This window comes from Coregonus clupeaformis, chromosome 29 (assembly GCF_020615455.1).
Source record: "Coregonus clupeaformis isolate EN_2021a chromosome 29, ASM2061545v1, whole genome shotgun sequence".
NCBI classification, from domain to species: Eukaryota; Metazoa; Chordata; class Actinopteri; order Salmoniformes; family Salmonidae; genus Coregonus; species Coregonus clupeaformis.
This window is the reverse complement of record NC_059220.1, coordinates 59,493,876-59,520,262: the sequence shown is the minus strand read 5'-3', so window position 1 is coordinate 59,520,262 and position 26,387 is coordinate 59,493,876. Positions and strand designations below refer to the sequence as shown.

Here is a 26,387-nt window from a genome sequence, read left to right as displayed (position 1 = left end):
GCAGGGCTTGCAAACTATCAGGAATTACAAAGGGAAACCGAGCCACGAGCAGCCCAGCGACGCGAGCCTACCAGACGCGCTAAATGCCTTCTATGCTCGCTTTCGAGGCAAGCAACACTAAACCATGCATGAGAGCACCAGCTGTTCGGACGACTGTGTGATCTCGTTCTTCGCAGCCGATGTAAGCAAGACCTTAAAACAGGTTAACATTTGCAAGGCCAGGATGTGTAGTCACTGACATTTTCAACCCATCCCAACTTGTTTCAAGCGGACCACCATAGTCCCGTGCCCAATAATGCCAAGGTAAGCTGAATAAGCTCCCCACCATCCAGGACCTCTATACCAGGCGGTGTCAGAAGAAGGCAAAAAATTGTCAGAGACTCCAGCCACCCAAGGCATAGACTGTTCTCTCTGCTGAACAGCTTCTACCCCCAAGCCATAAGACTGCTAAACAAGGCTGCTACATAGCTAATCAAATGGCTAACCGGAATATCTGCATTGAACTCTCTTGCACTGACTATGCACACACAGTGGACTCTACCCACACACTCACACATACTTACACTGACACCCCAAAACACACACACAGTACATACGCCCACACAGAAATAACATGCACACACATACACTACATTCCCAAAATGCTCATTGAACAACTCATTCCAAAATCATGGGCATAAATATGGAGTTGGTCCCCCCTTTGCTGCTATAACAGCCTCCACTCTTCTGGGAAGGCTTTCCACTAGATGTTGGAACATTGCTGCGGGGACTTGCTTCCATTCAGCCACAAGAGCATTAGTGAGGTCAGGAACTGATGTTGGGCGATTAGGCCTGGCTTGCAGTCGGCGTTCCAATTCATCCCAAAGGTGTTCGATGGGGTTGAGGTCAAGGCTCTGTGCAGGCCAGTCAAGTTCTTCCACACCGATCTCGACAAACCATTTCTGTATGGACCTCAGGGGCATTGTCATGCTGAAACAGGAAATGGTCTTCCCCAAACTGTTGCCACAAAGTTGGAAGCACAGAATCATCTAAAATGTCATTGTATGCTGTAGCATTAAGATTTCCCTTCACTGGAACTAAGGGGCCTAGCCCGAACCATGACAAACAGCCCCAGACCATTATTCCTCCTCTACCAAACTTTACAGTTGGCACTATGCATTCGGGCAGGTAGCGTTCTCCTGGCATCCGCCAAACCCATATTCGTCCGTCAGACTGCCAGATGGTGAAGCGTGATACATCACTCCAATAACAGCACTTACAGTTGACCGGGGCAGCTCTAGCAGGGCAGAAATTTTATGAACTGACTTGTTGAAAAGGTGGCATCATATGACGGTGCCACGTTGTAAGTCACTGAGCTCTTCAGTAAGGCCATTCTACTGCCAATGTTTGTCTATGGAGATTGCATGGCTGTGTGCTCGATGATTGTATACACATGTAAGCAACGGGTGTGGCTGAAATAGCCGAATCCACAAATTTGAAGGGGTGTACACATACTTTTGTATATATAGTGTACAGTTGAAGTCGGACGTTTACATACACTTAGGTTGGAGTCATTAAAATTCGTTTTTCAACCACTCCACACATTTCTTGTTAACAAACTATAGTTTTGGCAAGTCTGCTTTGTGCATAACACAAGTCATTTTTCCAACAAATGTTTACACACAGATTATTTCTCTTATAATTCACTGTATCACAATTCCAGTGGGTCAGAAGTTTACAAACACTAAATTGACTGTGCCTTTAAACAGCTTGGAAAATTCCAGAAAATGATGTCATGGCTTTAGAAGCTTCTGATAGGCTAATTGACATAATTTGAGTCAATTGGAGGTGTACCTGTGGATGTATTTCAAGGCATACCTTCAAACTCATTGCCTCTTTGCTTGACATCATGGGTAAATCAAAAGAAATCGGCCAAGACTTCAGTCTGGTTCATCCTTGGGAGCAATTTTCAAACGCCTGAATGTACCGTGTTCATCTGTACAAACAATAGTATGCAAGTATAAACACCATGGGACAAAGCAGCCGTCATACCGCTCAGGAAGGAGACGCGTTCTGTCTCCTAGAGATGAACGTACTTTGGTGTGAAAAGTGCAAATCAATCCCAGAACAACAGCAAAGGACCTTCTGAAGATGCTGGAGGAAACAGGTACAAAAGTATCTATATCCACGGTAAAACAAGTCCTATATCAACATAACCGGAAAGGCCGCTCAGCAAGGAAGAAACCACTGCTCCAAAACTGCCATAAAAAAGCCAGACTACGGTTTGCAACTGCACATGGGGACAAAGATCGTACTTTTTGGAGAAATGTCCTCTGGTCTGATGAAACAAAAATAGGACTGTTTGGCCATAATGACCATCGTTATGTTTGGAGGAAAAAGGGGGTAACTTGCAAGCCCAAGAACACCATCCTAACCGTGAAGCACGGGGGTGGCAGCATCATGCTGTGGAGGTGCTTTGCTGCAGGAGGGACTGGTGCACTTCACAAAATAGATGGCATCATGAGGAAGGAAAATTATGTGGATATATTGAAGCAACATCTCAAGACATCAGTCAGGAAGTTAAAGCTTGGTCACAAATGGGTCTTCCAAATGGACAATGACCCCAAGCATACTTCCAAAGTTGTGGCAAAATGGCTTAAGGACAACAAAGTCAAGGTATTGAAGTGGCCATCACAAAGCCCTGACGTCAATCCTATAGAACATTTGTGGGCAGAACTGAAAAAGCGTGTGCGAGCAAGGAGGCCTACAAACCTGACTCAGTTACACTAGCTCTGTCAGGAGGAATGGGCCAACATTCACCCAACTTATTGTGGGAAGCTTGTGGAAGGCTACCCGAAACATTTGACCTAAGTTAAACAATTTAAAGGCAATGCTACCACATACTAATTGAGTGTATGTAAACTTCTGACCCACTGGGAATGTGATGAAAGAAATAAAAGCTGAAATAAATCATTTTCGCTACTATTATTCTGACATTTCACATTCTTAAAATAAAGTGGTGATCCTAACTGACCAAAGACAGGGAATTTTTAATAGGATTAAATGTCAGGAATTGTGAAAAACTGAGTTTAAATGTATTTGGCTAAGGTGTAAACTTCTGACTTCAACTGTACATACTGATGCCACACACACTTTCACACACGCTGCTGCTACTAGTCCATACCTTGCTGCTACAGCGCAGTCTATTATCTATCCTGCTGCTTAGTCAGTTTGCCCCTACCTACAGTGGGGAGAACAAGTATTTGATACACTGCCGATTTTGCAGGTTTTCCTACTTACAAAGCATGTAGAGGTCTGTAATTTTTATCATAGGTACACTTCAACAGTGAGAGACGGAATCTAAAACAAAAATCCAGAAAATCACATTGTATGATTTCTAAGTAATTAATTTGCATTTTATTGCATGACATAAGTATTTGATACATCAGAAAAGCAGAACTTAATATTTGGTACAGAAACCTTTGTTTGCAATTACAGAGATCATACGTTTCCTGTAGGTCTTGACCAGGTTTGCACAAACTGCAGCAGGGATTTTGGCCCACTCCTCAATACAGACCTTCTCCAGATCCTTCAGGTTTCGGGGCTGTCGCTGGGCAATATGGACTTTCAGCTCCCTCCAAAGATTTTCTATTGGGTTCAGGTCTGGAGACTGACTAGGCCACTCCAGGACCTTGAGATGCTTCTTACGGAGCCACTCCTTAGTTGCCCTGGCTGTGTGTTTCGGGTCGTTGTCATGCTGGAAGACCCAGCAACGACCCATCTTCAATGCTCTTACTGAGGGAAGGAGGTTGTTGGCCAAGATCTTGCGATACATGGCCCCATCCATCCTCCCCTCAATACGGTGCAGTCGTCCTGTCCCCTTTGCAGAAAAGCATCCCCAAAGAATGATGTTTCCACGTCCATGCTTCACGGTTGGGATGGTGTTCTTGGGGTTGTACTCATCCTTCTTCTTCCTCCAAACACGGCGAGTGGAGTTTAGACCAAAAAGCTCTATTTTTGTCTCATCAGACCACATGACCTTCTCCCATTCCTCCTCTGGATCATCCAGATGGTCATTGGCAAACTTCAGACGGGCCTGGACATGGGCTGGCTTGTGCAGGGGGACCTTGCGTGCGCTGCAGGATTTTAATTCATGACGGCGTAGTGTGTTACTAATGGTTTTCTTTGAGACTGTGGTCCCAGCTCTCTTCAGGTCATTGACCAGGTCCTGCCGTGTAGTTCTGGGCTGATCCCTCACCTTCCTCATGATCATTGATGCCCCACAAGGTGAGATCCTGCATGGAGCCCCAGACCGAGGGTGATTGACCGTCATCTTGAACTTCTTCAATTTTCGAATAATTGCGCCAACAGTTGTTGCCCTCTCACCAAGCTGCTTGCCTATTGTCCTGTAGCCCATCCCAGCCTTGTGCAGGTCTACAATTTTATCCCTGATGTCCTTACACAGCTCTCTGGTCTTGGCCATTGTGGAGAGGTTGGAGTCTGTTTGATTGAGTGTTTAGACAGGTGTCTTTTATACAGGTAACGAGTTCAAACAGGTGCAGTTAATACAGGTAATGAGTGGAGAACAGGAGGGCTTCTTAAAGAAAAGTCTGTGAGAGCTGGAATTCTTACTGGTTGGTAGGTGATCAAATACTTATGTCATGCAATAAAATGGAGTGGCCTAGCCAGTCTCCAGACCTGAACCCAATAGAAAATATTTGGAGGGAACTGAAAGTCCGTATTGCCCAGCGACAGCCCGGAAACCGGAAGGATCTGGAGAAGGTCTGTATGGAGGAGTGGGCCAAAAGCCCTGCTGCAGTGTGTGCAAACCTGGTCAAGACCTACAGGAAACGTATGATCTCTGTAATTGCAAACAAAGGTTTCTGTACCAAATATTAAGTTCTGCTTTTCTGATGTATCAAATACTTATGTCATGCAATAAAATGCAAATGAATTACTTAAAAATCATACAATGTGATTTTCTGTATTTTTGTATTAGATTCCGTCTCTCACAGTTGAAGTGTACCTATGATAAAAATTACAGACCTCTACATGCTTTGTAAGTAGGAAAACCTGCAAAATCGGCAGTGTATCAAATACTTGTTCTCCCCACTGTATATGTACATACAGTAGCTACCTCAATTACCTCGTAACCCTGCACATTGACTCGGTACTGGTACTCCCTGTATATAGCCATGTTATTTTTACTCATTATTGTTATTCGTTATTCACTGTGTGTTTATTCCTCGCGTCAGTATTTATATTTTACCTTTAACTCTGCATTGTTGGAAAAGGACCTGTAAGTAAGCATTTCACTGTTAGTCTACACCTGTTGTTCACAAAGCATGTGACAATAAATGTGATTTGATTAAATACTGGAAATATATTGTGTATGTCTCTACAAACAATCAGTGAGTTGCAGCAGAAGACAGTGTTTTAGGGGGAGAGAAAGGGGATGGATTGATCAATATTTCAAAGCGGTCTGGAAGCACTGTTCGAAAGGCAGGCTAAGGCTCCTCTGAGAGAGCGAGAGAGAGCGAGAGACAGCGAGAGACAGCGAGAGAGCGAGAGAAAGCAGACAGTGTTTGTAGATGGCACGGTGGCAGAGAGGATTGTTACCCACTCATCTATAGTGAAACAAAAATTGGGTAAGGCCAGATTCCATCAACCAACCACAGATTGTAAACTACCTTTACAGTTTAACGAACAAAATGAAGATCCATTTAGGACTGGGCGATATGGCCTAAAAATCATTTCTCTATTATTTTTTACTTATGGGCGATTCACGATATACATCTCAATTTTGTTTTCTCTAAATAAGCTTTGCTGTACAATTAAAAGGTGAAATACACTGCATTTCAAACAGTCAGCAATAATCGAATGAATTCAGGCCGTGTTAAATTAGGGTAAATATAAGCCTTCCACAACAATAAGACCCACTAATTATGTATTTATGTTATCAAAATAGTTTTACCTGCTTTTTTTGCAATAATCACTGATCTGGCTTTCAAGTCTGTCTATGAAAATGCAATTTTTGTTACAGATTTAACCAGAACCATGCATAATGCATATTCACTAATAATGACTAACTTCTTGTAGCAGGCATTATAGAAAACACAGGTCTCAAAGGTATGTGGACACCTGCTCGTCGAACATCTCATTCCAAAATCATGGGCATTAATATGGAGTTGGTCCCCCCCTTTGCTGCAATAACAGCCTCCACTCTTCTGGGAAGGCTTTCCACTAGATGTTGGAACATTGCTGCGGGGACTTGCTTCCATTCAGCCACAAGAGCATTAGTGAGGTCGGGCAATGATGTTGGGCGATTAGGCCTGGCTCGCAGTCGGCGTTCCAATTCATCCCAAAGGTGTTCGATGGTCAAGTTCTTCCACACCGATCTTGACAAACCATTTCTGTATGGACCTCGTTTTGTGCACGGGGGCATTGTCATGCTGAAACAGGTACTTACCCAAACTGTTGCTCAGCCATGGAAACCCATTTCATGAAGCTCCCGACAAACAGTTATTGTGCTGACGTTGCTTCCAGAGGCAGTTTGGAACTCGGTAATGAGTGTTGCAACTGAGGACAGACAATTTTTACGTGCTACAGCACTCGGCGGTCCCGTTCTGTGAGCTTGTGTGGCCTACCACTATGCGGCTGAGCCGTTGTTGCTACTACAGGCATTCAGCACCTTACCACTGTGAACTAACTGTCCAGAGCTGCATTTGCTTGCAATGCACATCATTATATTATCAGAGCGTGCCAGTGGACTTCTGTTAAGTATGCTTTAGTGAGAAAATGTTGGGATCAGGTACAACTACGTTTACCCACCCCCAAAATGAATATTTATCAGCAATTCCCCTCCACCCACAACTTCACCTGAATACATTTTTTTTTTTTGAAGGGGTTGGGCAAAAGCTGAAATTGGTGTTGAGAGTGTCTGCAGGGTTTTGGTTTTTCCTTTCAATTAAGACCTAGACAACCAGGTGAGGGGAGTTCCTTATTAATTAGTGACCTTAATTCATCAATCAAGTACAACGGAGGAGCGAAAACCCACAGACACTCGGCCCTCCGTGGAATGAGTTTGACACGTGCTTTAAGTCATCAGATGCAATGTCATAGACCGTATGCGCATTCATTCTTTACAATAGATAAATGAAGGGTCCAGTCTTTGCTCATGTTCTCCACAGCAGAGGGTGGCAGCAGGCATATGATGCACATACCACTGAGGTCAGAGAGTTGAATGAGAAAGACATTGATCATTTTAATAAACAGACAGGAATGCAACAACGATTAAACAGAGACTCAATGCATGCATTCTGCACATTGAGAGATTAATAGCTGCATGAAGTCAGTAAACTCCAGTTCTGTAACATGCACACAATATGACCTATCCATTATCTACGGTGAACATTGTGTTCTGAACAATTACATATAAGGGGATTTTGCGAACTGGAAAATTAACACACGCAGTATATGGGTCTTTAATAATTAGGCCATCACTAACCATCTGCAATTGATCTGTGCCATTACCTATTTCATAAACAGTGCTGCCCTCTGCATAATGCATATTAGGGGTCACACACATGGGTGGTACCACAAAGGGGACAATAGCATAATGGCTCTCTCTACCCCTGGCCAAAGTCAAATCCATAATATATTTTCACTAGGGGTGGACGACAGGACAAGAGGGAGTATGCTTTTTGTTGTCAATTTAAAAATGGGACATAATGGTAGCTAATGTTATTGGAAATCATAATGAGTAATATAAAGGGTCGGTCATGCATGCAGGCATTTCCATCCCAGTAGTAATGGTGAATAAAAAGCTTTTTAATCCCTCAAGGTCATCAGGGAGGTTATTGGACTGGCCACTCACTGTCCTAGTTGGCAAAGCCTCAAATACAATTGCAACTGTTTCAACCCCAAAATGTATAGACAAAGTGATTGTCTTTCTTAAAATCATCACATTTGATTTGCTAAAGGCTATGCTACAGTATATAATCAACCTACTGTACTTGACTGTGATGTTTTGATGTTTACCCAATGTTCACAAAAGGGAGCATACCACATTCATCATAACATTATGTCTGTGTTTTTTTACATATGGTTCTGAAACACAAAATCTATTGGACTATATACTGTATCTTTCCCAGTCATCCATGAAGTGGCTTCCTCACCTTGATGCACATTATGCTATTCTCACAGTGTGCTGCTGCTATGCCATGGAAAAGCTAAACGCCTCCAGATTCAAAACACTTGAAGTACGCAGTGATTTCTGACTTGATCTTTTCAACTGATAGAGTGACATTTGATGGAATACTTGGTTGGGTTTCTGCATGACTGGCAAGGTGGCCGTGCAGTCAGTTAGCTCCAGCATGGATCACTGTGAAGCCAATCCTCAGAGAACAGCACAGGATCATAGATAGCCTAGCAGTAAATATAGATCTGGAAGCAAAGCAGAGGCTGAAGATGTTTATATGCCATTTGATGACAGTTTATTTCCTAGATCCAGCTCTCAGATCTCGTAAAGCGGACCTCAGCAGAGAGACACCCGGTTGGGTTTAAAGATTTGTCCAAAGTGATACGGAGCAGTCATGGTCTAGTAATATACTTCAGCTGAACAAACCCACTCGGATCGAGCACTTAACATTTAAGCAGGCAAAGCACAGCCATGTTTACTCAATGATAAACCATCTTTCAACCAGGTAAGGGGCAGGCATGGGTACTCTGGTACACTGGTACACACTGGTACACTTCCACATGCAACAGGAATCATAAACGATGCACTCCACACTGGGCAGTCACCTCCCCCTCTTATTCACATACTGTACAGTATGCCTCAATCTTTTTGAATTATGTTAAATAAAGATGTGTGAAAACACTGACAGTCCTTCCATCTGTCAGTCTGTACACAACTCCATGTACTGTACTCTGTAGTCCACTAGGGCTGGGAATAGTCAGAGACCTCATGATACGATAGTATCACAATATTTTAGGTGCCGATACGATATGTATTACGGTTCTATATGTATTGCGATTCGATACTGCGATTTGATGTTCCAAACATATTGCTCTCTATACTGTATGTCTGCTGCAGAGAGACAAGAGAGCATGAGACATTGAGTTGATTGTTTAGGGAAATAAAAGTGCTGAAAACATGTTGGCTCACTATTTAAAAAGATAGGATGAAAAATACCAGAGTTGTGGCATAGGTACAGCTGACTAGACCTAGCCAACTCTACCTACAGTAGCAAAAAATTATATATCGATATAATATTGTTCAAAAATAATATCTCAATATAAAATTGTTTAGATTTTTTCCCTCATCACTATACACTGTATTTTTAATTGGCTCTGATTCAAACGAGGCCCTCCATCTTCCTCTGAAGCAGAGCAGGGAGGTGTGGGAGGAGTGGCGTCACTCATAGAGGAAGCCTCCTTTTCATAGCTTGCCCACGTTTTTGTGAACATGTGCTGGCTCACTCCCACTCTCTTAAGTGTACAATTTCTGAGAGACCGTGGAGGGACAGCAAATGGATCTGCCATGGCATATTTCAACATGTCTAATGCTCAAATAACCTTCAAAGACTTCAAAGTACTGGGCTAGTGGTTTTAGTTACAAAATGCAGCCTGACTGCTGACCATGGCCTCTGCATTCCATTATGGAAGATAAAGAATTACACAGAAAACTGCCTTCTACAGAGAACGGCCTTACTAAGTACAGAGAAAAGACAATTAGCCTAATGGATGAAAACAAATTGTCTCTTCTTAGGGTACTAAAATAGGCAAGTTATACAGAGGACAAATATGAGGTGAGGCAGGCTGACAGACACACACACACACACACACACACACCCATGTTGGCAAACCTGTAGGGTTGGGCAGTATCCAGTAGGGTTGGGCGGTATCCAGATTTTCATATCGTCATACCGGCCTTCTCTCATCCCGGGAATTACGGTATTACCGTCTTAGTACACAAGGGGTTGCTAAAAATGCAAAATAAACTACATTGGGGATCTAATACCAGAATGCTAACAAAATTAGCACAAACTAATAGCAAATTTCAATAGAGGCTGCTAGCTAAATATGCTAGCGAGCGCAAACGAAAATAAACTAATTGCAAAGAAAGGCAATCCAGCTCATAAAGCTACACAAGTATAGGTAGTAGTTACCGAACTTAATTTTTGGTGAGTTCGGACATTTACAAGTGAATGACCAAGTGAATGACCACTGGCGCAGTGCCACTAGAGATCCTGGTTCGAGTCCAGGCTCTGTCGCAGCCGGCCGCAACCGGGAGACCCATGGGCGGCGCACAATTGGTCCAGTGTCGTCCAAGTTAGGGGAGGGTTTGGCCGGCAGAGATGTGGGTTCGTTTCCCACGGGGGGCCAGTATGAAAAAAAACAAAAAACATATGCATTCACTAACTGTAAGTCGCTCTGGATAAGAGCGTCTGCTAAATGACTCAAATGTAAATGTAATGTGAAAGAGAGACATTGTGCAAATGAATAAAGTTTTGACCATGCTTGTCTGAAGGAGTGTGTGCACGCTGTGTCTGTGTGGAGTCGCTAGGGCAACGGGCCTGCATGCTCTGTTCGGAGAATAGGGGGAGGAGCAGACGGGCCAAGAACGGAAAGGAGAAAAAATAAACGCAAGTAAATCAAGATAGCAGGAGTGGCAGCTGTACAGATAACTCATCCAAAGCACTTTGACTTCTCAAACACGGCAGAAAGCTAACACTATATGATGCCCCGTCTGCTTATTAATTCAGCCACTTACTTAGCTAACTAGCAAGTTCAACCAAATACACCAGCTCCAGCTTTCTCCCATTGTGCTATATATAAACAAACACATGACTGGCTCAACTGTTCTGGGGAACTACGGTAAGCTTCATAATGTAAAATAATGTGACAGGTGAAATGAAGAACGCATTTGCTTTATCCCCTAACATATTGCACAAGTTGACAGCAGGTATATTATTACAAATATTAAAATGTATTGAAAAACTTCAAATAAATAGTTGAAGGTATTGACGGTATTGAAAAACCATTCCGTGGCTATTTCCAAATACCCTAGTATATATGGCATACCGCCCAAGCCGGAGTAATGAAAGGAAATATAAAATATCACATTTCTGATACTGCACGAAAAGAGTGTGCTTTCCCTATAATTACTGATAGCACTGTGATAGGAAGGTCTTTATCTTAAAAGGGAAGCACAAATTCAACGCCAACAGCATTGCTATGACAGCAAAAGTTCAAAATCGTGTCTTTGCCACTACCTCTATAGAGAACCTGATGAATGCAATGCATACATACTAATATATGGCAATATCATGCATCCACCTGTTGTATTGTGAATGTGAGAATTGAAGTCTGGAGCGAGAACGCTTGAGTCTTGTGTGAGATAAAACAAATGTGCCTCTCAAAGAGAATAATTTACTCCTCATTGTCTATGCAGCAAAACAACCCAGCCTAATCCATTTCAAACACACTTGGTTCTAGAGAAATGAAAATGTCCGTAAGGATTAGCTCTTTCAAACATGCTCCAGACAACAGAGCATTCATACTTCATTAACAGTAAGCCTAAGAAGAAGAAACCTTGGTCAATCAGAACACTACAAAAAGATTATGACATTACCATGCCACTGGATGATACCCCCCATGCTGAATACTAGCCTGCCATTTTCAGGGGGAAATAATGTACTGCCAACAAAGTAAACCTAGGCCTACTGCCTGTCAATTATCTGTGTAGGCCATTATTTCTCAAACATAATAACATGGCATCCATGGTGTTTTAGTGCAATATTAGATTTAAAGCATTACATATACACTTGGATTCAATTGATGTGGAAAAGTAGCTTATATTTGAGGTAGGCTACATAATTTGACAATCACAATACACAGACCCGTCAAAATAAATGTTACATGATTATTATGTTACACAATACCTGACAGAATTGTTGGCTTTTAGAAATCTGAACTCTGAACTTGTGTCCAGCGAGACAAATGTAGCTATCGTTGAGGCAGACAGCCGTCAAATGTACAATTCGTTCAAGGTCATGGTATATTCAAGGAAATCCAGAAGCAGCCTAAAACGAACATGCCAAAGGGAGATAAAAAATGCTTCTCACAACTCCTTAGGTCTACTCTGAAATCGTATTGGTGTATGTGCTGTAACAACTTCTGCATTTCAAGACTGCAGATTCTCTTCAACTAGCCTACACAGTAATAGGGGGTGCTGAATGATTCCTACACGCATAACAGCAGCAGCCATGAGATGCGGTTATCTGCGACAGCGCTCAACAAAAATCTCGCCATGAAAATAAAATAATGGATTCCAAGATTCTGATAAAGCTGGTACATAAAATAACTTTTTTAATTTTTTCAATCTATCGAATGACCGAGAGTTCTCATCTCTGTAAAAGTACAACCAGCAGTCCCTCTAGTGGCCTTCTGGAGAGAGTGGAGGTAGCAAGCACAAGAATGAGTTGACCTACAAAGTCAATACAAACTGACTGGTGCTTGTGTGCTTATTTATAACCAGGCGGCATAGTTTGGATAATATCGTTGGAATTATGCATGTGTTTGGAACGGGAGTTTTCTGGCCCTTATGCCCACACATGGGGACTACATCCTACACACTAGGCAAATCATGACTTCTCAGGGTATGGACATTTAGTGGATTCAGTTCAAAGCAGAGAGGTTGTCATGGCACCCTCGTCCTTGGCAAATCTCAACAAAGAATCAGCGTTTTGTTCTACCAAAATAGTCTCTTCAGTTTGAAATGTAACAGCTGGGATCCAAAATCTCTGTGTATTGGGTATTGATGATCTTGTTTCTACTACTACTACTACTATTGTTCTGTTTTCTTTTAGAATAATTTAGAGGTGAATACAAATGGGTGCAATACAAATTCACTGTGCTATAAGAGCCCTAAATGGCTTAACATTTCAGCCGAGAGAGCTAGGAGCGGTGGGGGAGATTGTTCTTCAACAGAACTAATGGCATTTCTAAAAGAAAAGACTTCTAGAGGAAAAAGTATGTCATCAGTGTCCATGCTCTATTTTTACGAACACATTACTTATAGAGTCCAAAAATACTTTCCATTGGGAATATAAGAGGGGAAACCTTCTCCCAAGCATATTTTAGTTTTCCGGGTGGAATAGCCTTTTAATGTTTTCAATATGCGGGAAATTCATCAGAATAGGCTCTCTACTGTGTTAGTGACATGGCTAAAAATAGGACCATCAAATCAGAACAAAATCTACCGGGCTGATAACACACACTTGACAGGGTGGCAACCAAATCTAACTAACAACGATTATTTAGGATTAGCCTAGTTAAACTGTCCGGACTAAAATGGTCAATTGTGTCATGACCAAGAAGCATTATAATAAAAACTGACACAGCTACACTTGGAGTGGATCTGAAAATATAATCTCTCTAGGTTGATTAATTTCAGTAAACACAGAGCACCTTTTCAGACGTTTGCAAACGTTATCAATTATTTTGAGGCCCTGACAGAATGCAAAGCAGTTTTAAAAAAAGAGGTAAAAGGCCTCTCCTGAGATGTGGTTAGCCTACATGTTGTATGTAGGGTCATTCCATTTGATTTCAATCGCTTTTTGACCACACTCCTTTTGATATGAACAAAACTTTCCATACATATATGCCCATGGTAGAAGTGGTCAGAAAGTTACTTTTTGGACCTGAATGCCAAAACATTTAGGAGGTGCCAAGTCTTCATCCCTGGAAAAGATTAATGGTTGAGTTTGATGTCAATTAAAAGCTGACAATCAGGGTTGTGAAAATATTTTCTATTTTTTTTAAAGTGCTTTATAAAAAAAAATTATTTTATTAAATATTTTCACAACCCATCTTAAAATGGTTCAACTCCGATGTTTTCTTTCTTCTTTTTTCTAATTTACATAATCGGAGGTGTTTGTGTTGTGCCTGCCATCATTTGTGACACAGCATACTCTTGAATATAGAGTACAGTAGGTGTCATTCAATCAGAGAAATATAATTAATAGAACGGACATATCCCTTCAGAGCACTGCAATTTAGCTGGTACACCATTGACATTTAAATTGAATTGACATTTTAACTTCCAAATACCCTGGTATATATGGCCACAAAAATGGCTGCCGGTCCACCCACCATTAAATGTCACCATAGAATGTCTGTTCTATTATCCATATTTCTATGATTTCAATAGGTTTCCTATAGAAGAGTGACAGTATAATTTAAAACAACTGATATTCCCATTTAAGTCAACAAACTTTGATGTGACAAAAAAATGACATTGTTATTCCAAAAAAATTTTTTTCATTAAATGATTAGGTAGTTTGTAAGCTTTTAAAGTATATAAAACTCAACCGTTTATCTGTTCCAGTGATGATGACCTGGATGTCTCATGGTATGGTGAGGTATGAAAAATTGGTAAACTTTGAGCACATCTAGTTCCTGAATGTTTTGGCATTCAGGTGCAAAATGTCACTTTCTGACCACTTCTGCCATGGGCAAATATGTATGAAAAGTTTCATTCAAATCAAAACGCGTGCGGTCAAAAAGTGATTGAAATCAAATGGAATGACCGAGCATATCAAATGATATTGCTTCTTGTGGTATTATTCCAAGCCTTTGATTTCTTTAAGATGAATCAAGCCCTGCATGCAGGCTCTTATAAAGGAATAGCAATATTGCTGTGTTTGGGGTATTTGCGGGCCAATGCACCAACAGGTCTATTTTAGAAATTACATTGAATTCAGTTCTTATTGATACCGCATTTTACTTGTGACTGAAGGGCTTTGCAGGGTTAACGTATTCCACGGAGATAACGGTAACGACATTACGTGAAAGGGATTTATAGGTAGCCTACTAAATGTTACAGACTCAGCTGAATCACAGGTTTGCATTCCTAAATATATCACGTAAGGAGGTGCGGCAGAAGTAAAACAAATAAATTACAGGGAGAGTAGGCCTACGCTAAGTTGTGATTCACATGGACTCAACATGTGATGGCCACTACAGTGGGCACAAAGACTTACATTGAGGTGATGTTCTTGAAAACATCTTCGATACTGTTATTTCCATTGTTCCCAGTATCTTGCAGTGCAAGCAGGGGAAAGAATTTCCCATTATCAGACTTATTGCAATATATCTCAGTTGGAGAGCAGATGCAGGTTGGCGGGCAGTCCAGCATATTGCTCAAGTAGTCCTGAAAGATGCTCAAAAGAAACAATACCCTCCACCAGCAAATTCGTGGTGGAATAAAAAATGATTCCATGATTCAACGTTTATTAGGATAATATCCTTGAGATGTTTTGAACCTCCAAAGCAGAGACCGTCTACTATGCAATTGCGTTGTGTGTACGCGCGGGCGAGTGAATTTATGGAGGTATGTCAAATTGATGCGAATGCGCTAATGTCCATCTATTTCACAGATGAGGAAGAAGGGGGGAAAAATACTCCGTCAAAGTACAAATGGTTCAAAAAGCAGTACGCCAAGATTGTCCTCCTCTCTAGACTGCATAGTATACGTTACCCTGTATTCATGCTGCCGTTAGCCGCTTAGTTCCAGGTTGTTCTAGCACTGCTCCAAGACTCGGAGGGATAGCACATTGGAGAAAGTGAAGGGAGAGAGAGCGAGGTCCAGGCTCCAAGCATTAAGTCCCACCTACAGGGCAGAAAGGAAACTTACACACCTGCAACACAGGATGCAGCTCAAATCAGATGAAAACAGCAATTGCACACAGAGCGTAGGCTATACTATAGCACAATAACAATAGGAAACGAATTTATGGTGATTTTTCATTAGGCCTATGGTTGGATGTTCATTTACCCATCGGGCGTCCAGGCCACCATGTATCCCTTTTAGAGGGCTACGCCTACCCAGTCAAGTATGGCAACAAAACAAAAACATCAAAAAAGGCAGCCAGTATTATGCAGATAAACTTGAGTTAAATATTCACACAAATATTTCTCATTGACGAATATCTCATTGACGACAGCACATACAGTGCATTCGGAAAGTTTTCAGACCCCTTGACTTTTCCACATTTTGTTACTTTACAGCCTTATTCTAAATGTATTAAATAGACCGTGTTGGCCAGCTTGGGGGAAGTGAAGAATCGAGTACTTCAGGTGGTAGAACGCCTGGAGATGAGAGGATCCGATCTAACGAGACCAGCTGGTCAACCGGATCCAGCAACCTACACCCCAGCCCCTGGAGGGATCCAGATATCCCGGACCACCAGCGTTTGATGGGATGGCAGCGCAATATAAGGGATTCCTACTCCAACTGGAGTTGTATTTCTACAGCATCAGGCCGGAGCCCCGGGAGCGGGAGAAGGTATCATTGGCAGCGATTACAGCCTTGAGTCTTCTTGGGTATGACACTACAAGCTTGGCACACCTGTATTTGGGGAGTTTCTCCCATTCTTCTCTGCAGAGCCTCTCAAGCTCTGTCAGGTTGGATGGGGAGCGTTGCTGCACAGCTATTTTCAGGTCTCTCCACAGATGTTCGATCAGGTTCGTCCAGGCTGTCGCTGGGCCACTCAAGGACATTCAGAGACTTGTCCCGAAGTCACTCCTGCATTGTCTTGGCTGTGTGCTTAGGGTCGTTGTCCTGTTGGAAGGTGAACCTTCGCCCCAGTCTGAGGTCCTGAGCAGGTTTTCATCAAGTGTCTCTCTGTACTTTGCTACGTTCATCTTTGCCTCGATCCTGACTAGTCTCCCAGTCCAAGCTGCTGAAAAACATCCCCACAGCATGATGCTGCCACCACCATGCTTCACCATAGGGATGGTGCCAGGTTTCCTCCAGACGTGACGCTTGGCATTCAGGCCAAAGAGTTCAATCTTGGTTTCATCAGACCAGAGAGTCTTTAGGTGCCTTTTGGTAAACTCCAAGCAGGCTGTCATGTGCCTTTTACTGAGGAGTGGCTTCCGTCTGGCCACTCTACCATAAAGGCCTGATTGGTGGAGTGCTGCAGAGATGGTTGTATTTGTGGAAGGTTCTCCAAAATCCACAGAGGAACTCTGGAGCTCTGTCAGAGTGACCATCGGGTTCTTGGTCATCTCCCTGACCAAGTGTCACAACTTCCGCCGAGGCTGCCCCCCCTCCTGGTTCGGGCAGGCTTCGGTGTTCGTCGTCACTGGAGTACTAGCTACTGCCGATCCCATTCTCATCACTCCACTTGTCATGTCTTGTCAATCACACACACCTGGTGCTCATTCCCCTAATTAGTATGTGTATAAGTGTTCCCTCTCTTCCCCTTGTCTTTGTGAGTGATTGTTTGTTGTGAGAGTGTGTAGCTCGGTTGAGCTACTATTCACTGTGTTTATGCCAAGGTGGATGTTTTCCCTTGTAATAGTTTCGTTTGACGCTTGGGGCATTTGATTTATGTAAACGGAATCAACTCTGGACTTCGGTATTTTACCTCCTGCGCCTGACTCCTTCATTCATACCTCGTCACCGAATCACTCACCCGATCTGATATGGAGAGCAGGAGGAGACCGCATGCCTGGAGTTGTGGCAAGGGTCCAGGAGCATTCCTCGATGTTGGCCAGCTTGGGGGAAGTGATGGATCGAGTACTTCAGGTGGTAGAACGCCTGGAGATGAGAGGATCCGATCTAACGAGACCAGCTGGTCAACCGGATCCAGCAACCTACACCCCAGCCCCTGGAGGGATGCAAATATCCCGGACCACCAGCGTTTGATGGGACGGCAGCGCAATATAAGGGATTCCTACTCCAACTGGAGTTGTATTTCTACAGCATCAGGCCAGAGCCCCGGGAGCGGGAGAAGGTATCCGTCCTCATTTCCTGCCTTTGTGGGAGAGCCCTGGAGTGGGCCAACGCGGTGTGGAACGAGGGAGGTACCGCGTTGGAGGACTACAGGGAGTTTGCTCGCCTCTTTCGGGCCGTTTTTGATCACCCGCCTGAGGGTCGAGAGGCGGGCGAACGACTGGTTAATCTGAGGCAGGGGACGAGGACCGCTCAGGACTACGCGCTGGAGTTTCTGACGCTGGCAGCGGGGTCCGGGTGGAACGAGCGGGCCCTGATCAACCATTCCGGTGCCACCTAAGGGAGGACGACCGACGGGAGCTAGCCTGCCTGAATACCATGCTATCGTTCTCCCAACTGTGGACATGGCCATCCGGCTGGACAATCTGCTAGCAGCCAGAGGACGTCCTGGTAGGGGTCTGCCCGTTCCCACTCCGGACGACTCTGACCCCGAGCAGATGGAGTTGGGAGGAGCCGCCGGTCGAGAGAGCGCAGGAGGACAGTGACAGTGCCACTCTGGTACTCACGCATCACCCCAGGTAACGAACACCCAAACGTGTTCAGAGCCCTTTGCGGCACACTGTACTTTATCTATCTCCTTTCCCGATCACTTGGTAGGTTCCCAGTGTAAGGCAATAGTCGATTCAGACGCAGCTGGGAATTTTATAAACAGGGCATTTGCACGCCATCAAGGCATTTCATTGGTTCCCCTAACCATTCCACTCCCCATCAGAGCACTTGATAGTCGACCATTAGGGTCGGGGTTGGTTAAGGAAGTTAAGGTACCAGTCACCATGATTACGCAGGAGATGCATGTTGAGCAGATCACCTTTATGATTATTGAGTCTCCTGCTTACCCTGTAGTCTTGGGTATCCCGTGTTTAGCCCTTCACAGCCCCAATTTCTCATGGCCGCAGAGGGTTCTTACGGGGTGGTCGCGTGAGTGTCCGGGTAGATGTCTAGGTGTTTCCGTTGGTGCGACCATGGTGGAAAGTCCAGACGGTACCCCCACCGTGCACATTCCCCTCGAATACCATGATCTGGCGCTCGCGTTTTCCAAGAAGCAAGCGACTAAATTACCACCTCATCGGGAGGGGGATTGCGCGATAAACCTTCGGGTATTCGCTGTACCTCCCAGGAGTCAAGTGTATCCCCTGTCGCAGGCTGAAACGGAGGCTGTGGAAACATACGTCACTGAGTCCCTGCGCCAGGGGTATATACGTCCCTCCACTTCACCTGCCTCCTAGAGTTTCTTCTTTGTGAAGAAAAAAGATGGTGGTTTACGCCCGTGCATTGATTATCGACCACTGAATAATGTGAAGGTACGATTTAGTTATCCTCTTCCCCTCATTCCTTCAGTGATTGAGTCAATGCATGGGGCCCACTTTTTCAACAAATTAGACCTCAGGAATGCCTACAACCTGGTGCGTATTCGGGAAGGGGATGAGTGGAAAACAGCATTCAGCACAACCTCGGGGCATTATGAATACCTGGTGATGCCCTACGGTTTGATGAATGGTCCATCCATTTTCCAGTCCTTTCTGAACAAGGTGTTTCGGGACATGCTTGGTCGCGGTATGGTGGTCTACATCGATGACATCCTGGTGTATTCCGCTACGCGCGCCGAGCATGTGTCCCTGGTTCGCAAGGTACTGGTCCGACTGCTGGAAAATGATCTTCATGCCAAGGCAGAGAAGTGTGAGTTTTTCCAGCAGTCAATCTCTTTCCTCGGATATCGCATTACCACCACAGGTGTGGAGATGGAGGGAGACCGCATTGCAGCCGTGCGTAATTGGCCGTCTCTAACTACGGTAAAGGAGATGCATCGCTTCCTTGACTTTCCCAACTACTATCGAAGGTATATTCGGGCTTTGGCAAGGTCGCAGCTCCCATTACCTCCTTGTTGAAGGGTCGGCCGTCCCGGCATCGCTGGTCTGCTGAGGCTGATTTGGCCTTCAATAGATTTCGGGATCTGTTCACCTCAGCCCCGGTACTGGCTCACCCCGATCCATCACTACCGTTCGTAGTGGAGGTGGATGCATCCGAGGTAGGGATAGGAGCTGTCTTATCTCAACGCTCGGGCACGCCACCCAAGCTCTGCCCCTGTACCTTCTTTTCTAAGAAGCTCAGCTCTGCGGAGCAGAACTACGGCGTTGGTGATCGGGAGCTGCTGGCTGTTGTCCGAGCTTTGACGGTGTGGAGACATTGGCTTGAAGGGGCGAAACACCCTTTTCTCGTCTGGACAGACCACCGTAACCTGGAGTACATTCGGGCGGCGAGGAGGCTGAATCCTCACCAGGCCAGGTGGGCCCTCTTCACCCGGTTTAATTTCACACTCTCATACATTCCGGGTACGAAGAACGTGAAGGCAGACGCACTGTCTCGGCTGTATGACACAGAGGAGAGGCCCAGAGACAACACCCCCATACTCCCGGCCTCATGCATTGTGGCGCCGGTAGTATGGGCGATGGACGCAGATATAGCGCAGGCATTATGCACAGATCCATCTCCACCACAGTGTCCAGCTGGGCTGCAGTACGTGCCTGCGCTTATCCGTGATCGTCTGATCTACTGGGCACACACGTCACCCTCCTCTGGTCATCCAGGTATCGGTCGTACAATGCGCTGCCTGACCGAGAAGTACTGGTGGCCTATCTTGGCTAAGGTGTAGCTCGGTTGAGCTACTATTCACTGTGTTTATGCCAAGGTGGATGTTTTCCCTTGTAATAGTTTCGTTTGACGCTTGGGGCGTTTGATTTATGTAAACGGAATAAACTCTGGACTTCGGTATTTTACCTCCTGCGCCTGACTCCTTCATTCACACCTCGTCACACCAAGGCCCTTCTCCCCCGATTGCTCAATTTGGCCGGGCGGCCAGCTTTAGGAAGAGTCTTGGTGATTCCAAACTTCTTCCATTTAAGAGTGATGGAGGCCACTGTGTTCTTGGGGACCTTCAATGCTGCAAAAAAAAATTTTGGTACCCATCCCCAGATCTGTGCCTCGACACAATCCTGTCTCTGAGCTCTACAGACAATTCCTTCGACCTTAGTTTTGGCTCTGACATGCACTGTCAACTGTGAGACCTTATATAGACAGGTGTGTGCCTTTCAGAATCATGTCCAATCAAGTTGTAGAAACAGCTCAAGGATGATCAATGGAAACAGGATGCACCTGATCTCTTTTTCAAAACTCATAGCAAAGGGTCTGAATACTTATGTAAATAAGGTATTTCTGTTTTTTGTTTTTATATACATTTGCAAACATTTCTAAAAACCTGTTTTCACTTTGTCATTATGGGGTATTGGGTGTAGATAAATGAGGGAAAATGTAATTTAATCCATTTTAGAATAAGGCTGTAATGTAACAAAATGTGGAAAAAGTCAAGGAGTCTGAATACTTTACGAATGCACTGTATTACAGCAAAAAAAGAAAAACACATTTTACAAGAAAAGACACCTTGGCTCAGTGTTGCTTTGCCCTTAAAGGTCCAATGCAGCCGTTTTTATCTCAATATCAAATAATTTCTGGGTAACAATTTAGTACCTTACTGTGATTGTTTTCAATTACAATGGTAAAAAAAATGAAGAAAAATAGCATCTTAGCAAAGAGCAATTTTTCAAGCAAGAATTTTGCTAGTACTCTCTGGGGGTGGTCTGAGTGGGAAGGGGAACACTGAGAACTAGCTGTAATTGGCAGAGAGGTTTGGAACTCTCTTTCTTATTGGTCTATTAACTCATTTACTGCCTGGTGAGGAAGGCCAAAACTCCATCCCACCAAAACAGGGTGACATTTCAGGCGGTCTTTTCAAACAGCTCTTACACTACCACCCCATAGTGTGGAAATACACTGAGTGTACAAAACATTAGGACCACTTTCCTAATATTGAGTGGCACCAGCTTTTGCCCCCAGAACAGCCTCAATTTGTCGGGTCATGGACTCTACAAGGTGTCCAAAGCGTTCCACAGGGATGCTGGCCCATGTTGACTCCAACGCTTCCCACAGTTGTGTCAAGTTGGCTGAATGTCCTGTGGGTGGTAGACCATTCTTGATACACAGGAAACTGTTGAGCATGAAAACCCCAGCAGCGATGCAGTTCTTGACACACTCAAACCGGTGCACCTGGCACCTACTACCATACCCCGTTCAAAGACACTTAAATCTTTTGTCTTGCCCATTCACCCTCTGAATTGCACACATACACAATTCATGTCTGAATTGTCTCAAGGCTTAAAAAAACGTATTTATCCTGTCTCCTCCCCTTCATCTACACTGATTGAAGTGGATTTAACAGGTGACATCAATGTTTTGTGCATTTAGTGTATATAATATATATTGATTAAATCAGTGTTCAACCCCCTAAGTCAATCCTTTGGAAGCGATTACAGCTGTGAGTCTTTTCTGGGTAAGTCTATTAGAGCTTTCCACACCTGGATTGTGCAACATTTGCCCAAACATAACACTTTGTATTCAGGACAAAAAGTTAATTGATTTTCCTTATTTTTTTGTAGTATTACTTTAGTGCCTTGTTGCAAACAGGATGCATGTTTTGGAATATTTTATTCTGTACAGGGTTCCTTCTTTTCACTCTGTCAGTTAGGTTAGTACTGTGGAGTTACTACAATGTTGTTGGTCCATCCTCAGTTTTCTCCTATCACAATCATTAAACTCTGTAACTGTTTTAAAGTCACCATTGGCCTCAAGGATGAAATCCCTGAGCGGTTTCCTTCCTCTCCGGCAACTGAGTTAGGAAGGATACCTGTGTATTTGTATTTGTATTGACTGGGTGTATTGATACATCATCCAAAGTGTAATTAATAACTTCACCATGCTTGAAGGGATATACAATGTCTGCTGTTTTTATTTTTACCAATCTACCAATAGGTGCCCTTCTTTGTGAGGCATTGGAAAACCTCCCTGGTCTTTGTGGTTGAATCTGTGTTTGAAATTCACTGCTTGACTGAGGGACCTTACAGATAATTGAATGTGTGGGGTACAGAGATTAGGTAGTTATTAAAAAATCATGTTGAACACTATTATTGCACACAGAGTCCATGCAACCTATTGACTTGTTAAGCAAATATTCACTCCTAAACTTATTTAGGCTTAACATAACAAAGAGATGTAATACTTATTGACTCAAGAAATGTCAGCTTTTCATTTTTTATTAATTTGTAAAGTTTCGTCAAACATAAATACACTTTGACATTATGCGGTATTGTGTGTTAGCCAGTGACAAAAAAAATCTACATTTAATAAATGTTATATTCAGGCTGTAACACAAGAACATTTGGAAAAACTTGTGAAAACTTTCTGAAGGCACTGTATGTACTAATATTTGAAATAAATATATCTAAATACACGTAATACTCATATGTCCATATACGTCACATATCTTACATAAATATATTTACATATTCGATTTTGACCATTTTAAATATGTTTTAATATTCTTTGACATATATGTACATATATTTACATGCATTACTTTTCCATAGGTGATAGTATGTATTTTACATACATGCTATTCATATATTTATTGAACATACACTCAGTGTACAAAACATTAGGAACACCTGCTCTTTCCATGACATAGACTGACCAGGTGAATCCGGGTGAAAGCTATGATCCCTTATTGATGTCACCTGTTAAATCCACTTCAACCAGTGTAGATGAAGAGGGGGAGACAGATTAATTAAAGAAGGACTTTTAAGCCTTGAGACAATTGAGACATTGATTGTGTATGTGTGCCATTCAGAGGGTGAATGGGCAAGACAGAATATTTAAGTGCCTTTGAACGGGGTATGATAGTTAGTGCCAGGCACACTGATTTTAGTGTGTCAAGACCTGCAACGCTGCTGGGTTTTTCACGTACAACAGTTTTCCGCGTGTTTCAACAATGGTCCACCACCCAAAGGACATTCAGCCAACTTGACACAACCGTGGGAAGCATTGGAATCAACATGGGCCAGCATCCCTGTGGAACGCTTTCGACACCTTGTAGATTCCATGCCCCGACGGATTGAGGCTGTTCTGAGGGCAAAAGGAGGTGCAACTCAGTATTAGGAAGGTGTTCCTAATGTTTTGTACACTCAATGTATATGTAAATACTGTATATGGGCTATAAACACATTTCGACAGCATGCTGTGGAAGCTAGCTAAATATATTCCAAGAAATTCCACAAAGTTGTCAACAGTGACACTTGAATCACAGAAAAATATGAATTATGACCACTTCCTTCCGTTTGAATATTCGAGAAAGGTTTTGTATTTAATTAAAAACAGTATTTCTCTGCTATCTTTTACAGAAAACAACAAAGGAAAGCTAACTAATTACATGGGGCTAATAGGCAAATATTTCATCTTTGTTACAGATCATAGTCTCATTTAAAGTGAGAAATGCAGCATACCCTCATTGGAGATCTATTTGTTCTATGTACCAAGCTGTGAGGCAGAACTGAAACCTAGCCACTCTCTCGTCTCTCAGCAAATCTAGCTACACAATTTTTTTGCTAGCTAATGTTATATCCCAACAACATTGATGCTCAATATATTTTTGTTCTCAGCCATATCTAAGCCATATTCAAAAATGAATTCAAGACAGATAGCCTACATTATTGAAATTGTATCTGTTTCGTTAGTTGACGTTGTAACGTATGTTGCTAGCTAGCTTGCTTGCTAGCCAGGCTCCCGGGTTCACGGCTCTTCCGAGCAGCCCAGCTATAGCACAAGTTGGCTAGCTGGCTAGCTAACTCGTTGTACTTTGACAACATTGACCCTTAACATACTTATTTTGTTCAATTATCTCAGCCATATTCACAATTAAATTCAAGGCAGATTAACTATCTAACAGGCATGAGCTTAGATCGGCCACAAACGTTCATTTTGTTGCATCAAATCAACCTCTCCACCATAGCTACGTTAGCTAATCAAACCAATGCTCAAATTACATACAATAGCGTAATGCCGCTACAGTTTCATCAAACACAAGTAGAACTTTATAGCAATGTCTATTCTTACCTTGATCGTAGGTATTAGCTACTCTTTGGCCATATCTCCAATATTATTTTGAGTCTCACCCCAAATAATACATGTCCAGGCAATGTTGTTCTGCACTAAGATGGCTGTTGATTGATGTAGCAACATCTTAGCATGATTTATCCTCACTTTCTGACAATTATGCAATTCATAATCAACTTAGTTATTGAAATGCAAGCAGCAGGTGATGAGACCAGTTACAGAAAATATTATAATACAAAACATAAGAAAAAACATAGCTCAAGTCAACCTTACCAACATGACTGTAATACAGCCATCAGTACCATTCATACTAACCTACTGGACCGCTTTAGTACAAAAACAAGAATATGAAACAAAGATTATTCACGTTACTTTAAATTGTTATGTAATGGTGAATGAATCACACATTGTTAAATGTGGCATCTGCAAGCTGCCTGTGTTTACATCCCTCTCAGTCCAATCACTGAAGACGGCTATAGTAGAGGGAGAGAGGTTACAAGAGAAAAGGGTGGGGGGACTAGGTGAAGGTTCAGATCTGGAGAGTCACCCTCCTGTAGCTTATCAACCAGCTAGTTATTAGAATCAGGTGCACTAGATTAGGGTTGGAGAAAACCTACAAGATAGCAACTCTCCACGAGAGCCCTGTATAAGATCATGCTGGATCTTGCGTCAAGTCTGTTGATTCCATCTTGATCTGGTCCTCCTCATTGTGATACTCCAGCCCTCAGTGGATTGACTGGAATCACACTTTTTGCCCAGCCCCAGCTAACACACATGATTAAACTAATTGTATTCCGAGGACTAGAGTTGCCCATCTCGATGATAGGCTTTCACCATGATCACCTGAAAAACATAAATTGTGTCACAATTACTTTGTTTGTAAACTGTAGCAACACTGAAACTTGTTTTAAAAACCAGGCAATGCTCTCATATAACCTACATGATTGTGGTCGGCAAAGAAAGCAAACAGGTACACATAACAAACATTCATTGAAGTATAGTGGTCCTCTGTAGCTCAATTGGTAGAGTATGGCGCTTGTAACGCCAGGGTAGTGGGTTCGATCCCCGGGACCACCCATACGTAAAAATGTATGCACACATGACTGTAAGTCGCTTTGGATAAAAGCGTCTGCTAAATGGCATATTATTTTTAGTCAATGTGTTCACAGAGTTGGATCATGTCTACATACTGTAGCCAGGGAGATGTGAGGTGTTGAATGTGATTAGTCTAGATAGAACAGCATTTCTTGGTCCTGGGAACCCAAAGGGGTGCACACTTTAGTTTCTGCCATAGCACTACACAGCCGATTCAAATGATCAACTTATCATCAAGTGTTGATTAATTGAATCAGGTGTGTAGTGCCAATGCAAAGACAGTATATCTTCCTCCACTGTCCCTGTCCCACACCGGGCTTGAACCAGTGATCCTCAGCTCGCATACACAGGTGACCGTCCTCCTTGATAATGTACCAATGGTTTGAGCCTCCCGAAAGGTACCAATTTGATTGCTCCATCCACGACATTTCAAGCTAGCTGTACACATTTCTATGTGATCATGTATTAGTGTATGTCTGTGATTCCTCTCGTGACCCACCTGCCCTCT

General features: G+C 43.2%; 1 protein-coding gene across 4 annotated transcripts in view; it reads right to left on the bottom strand.

Moving 5' to 3' along the window:
• The window catches only part of LOC121576745 (NT-3 growth factor receptor), a 302,625-nt gene extending 287,023 nt beyond the window's left edge, over nucleotides 1–15,602 (bottom strand). For 3 of the 4 annotated variants that reach the window (XM_041890145.2, XM_041890146.2, XM_041890149.2), the window contains exon 1: nucleotides 15,030–15,602. In XM_041890145.2, coding sequence (XP_041746079.1) covers nucleotides 15,030–15,268 — 239 coding nt within the window. In that variant the 5' untranslated portion in view covers nucleotides 15,269–15,602. The remainder of the gene's footprint in view (nucleotides 1–15,029) is intronic. The other variant, XM_041890150.1, reaches the window with a different exon arrangement.
• Nucleotides 15,603–26,387: the final 10,785 nt, after the last annotated feature.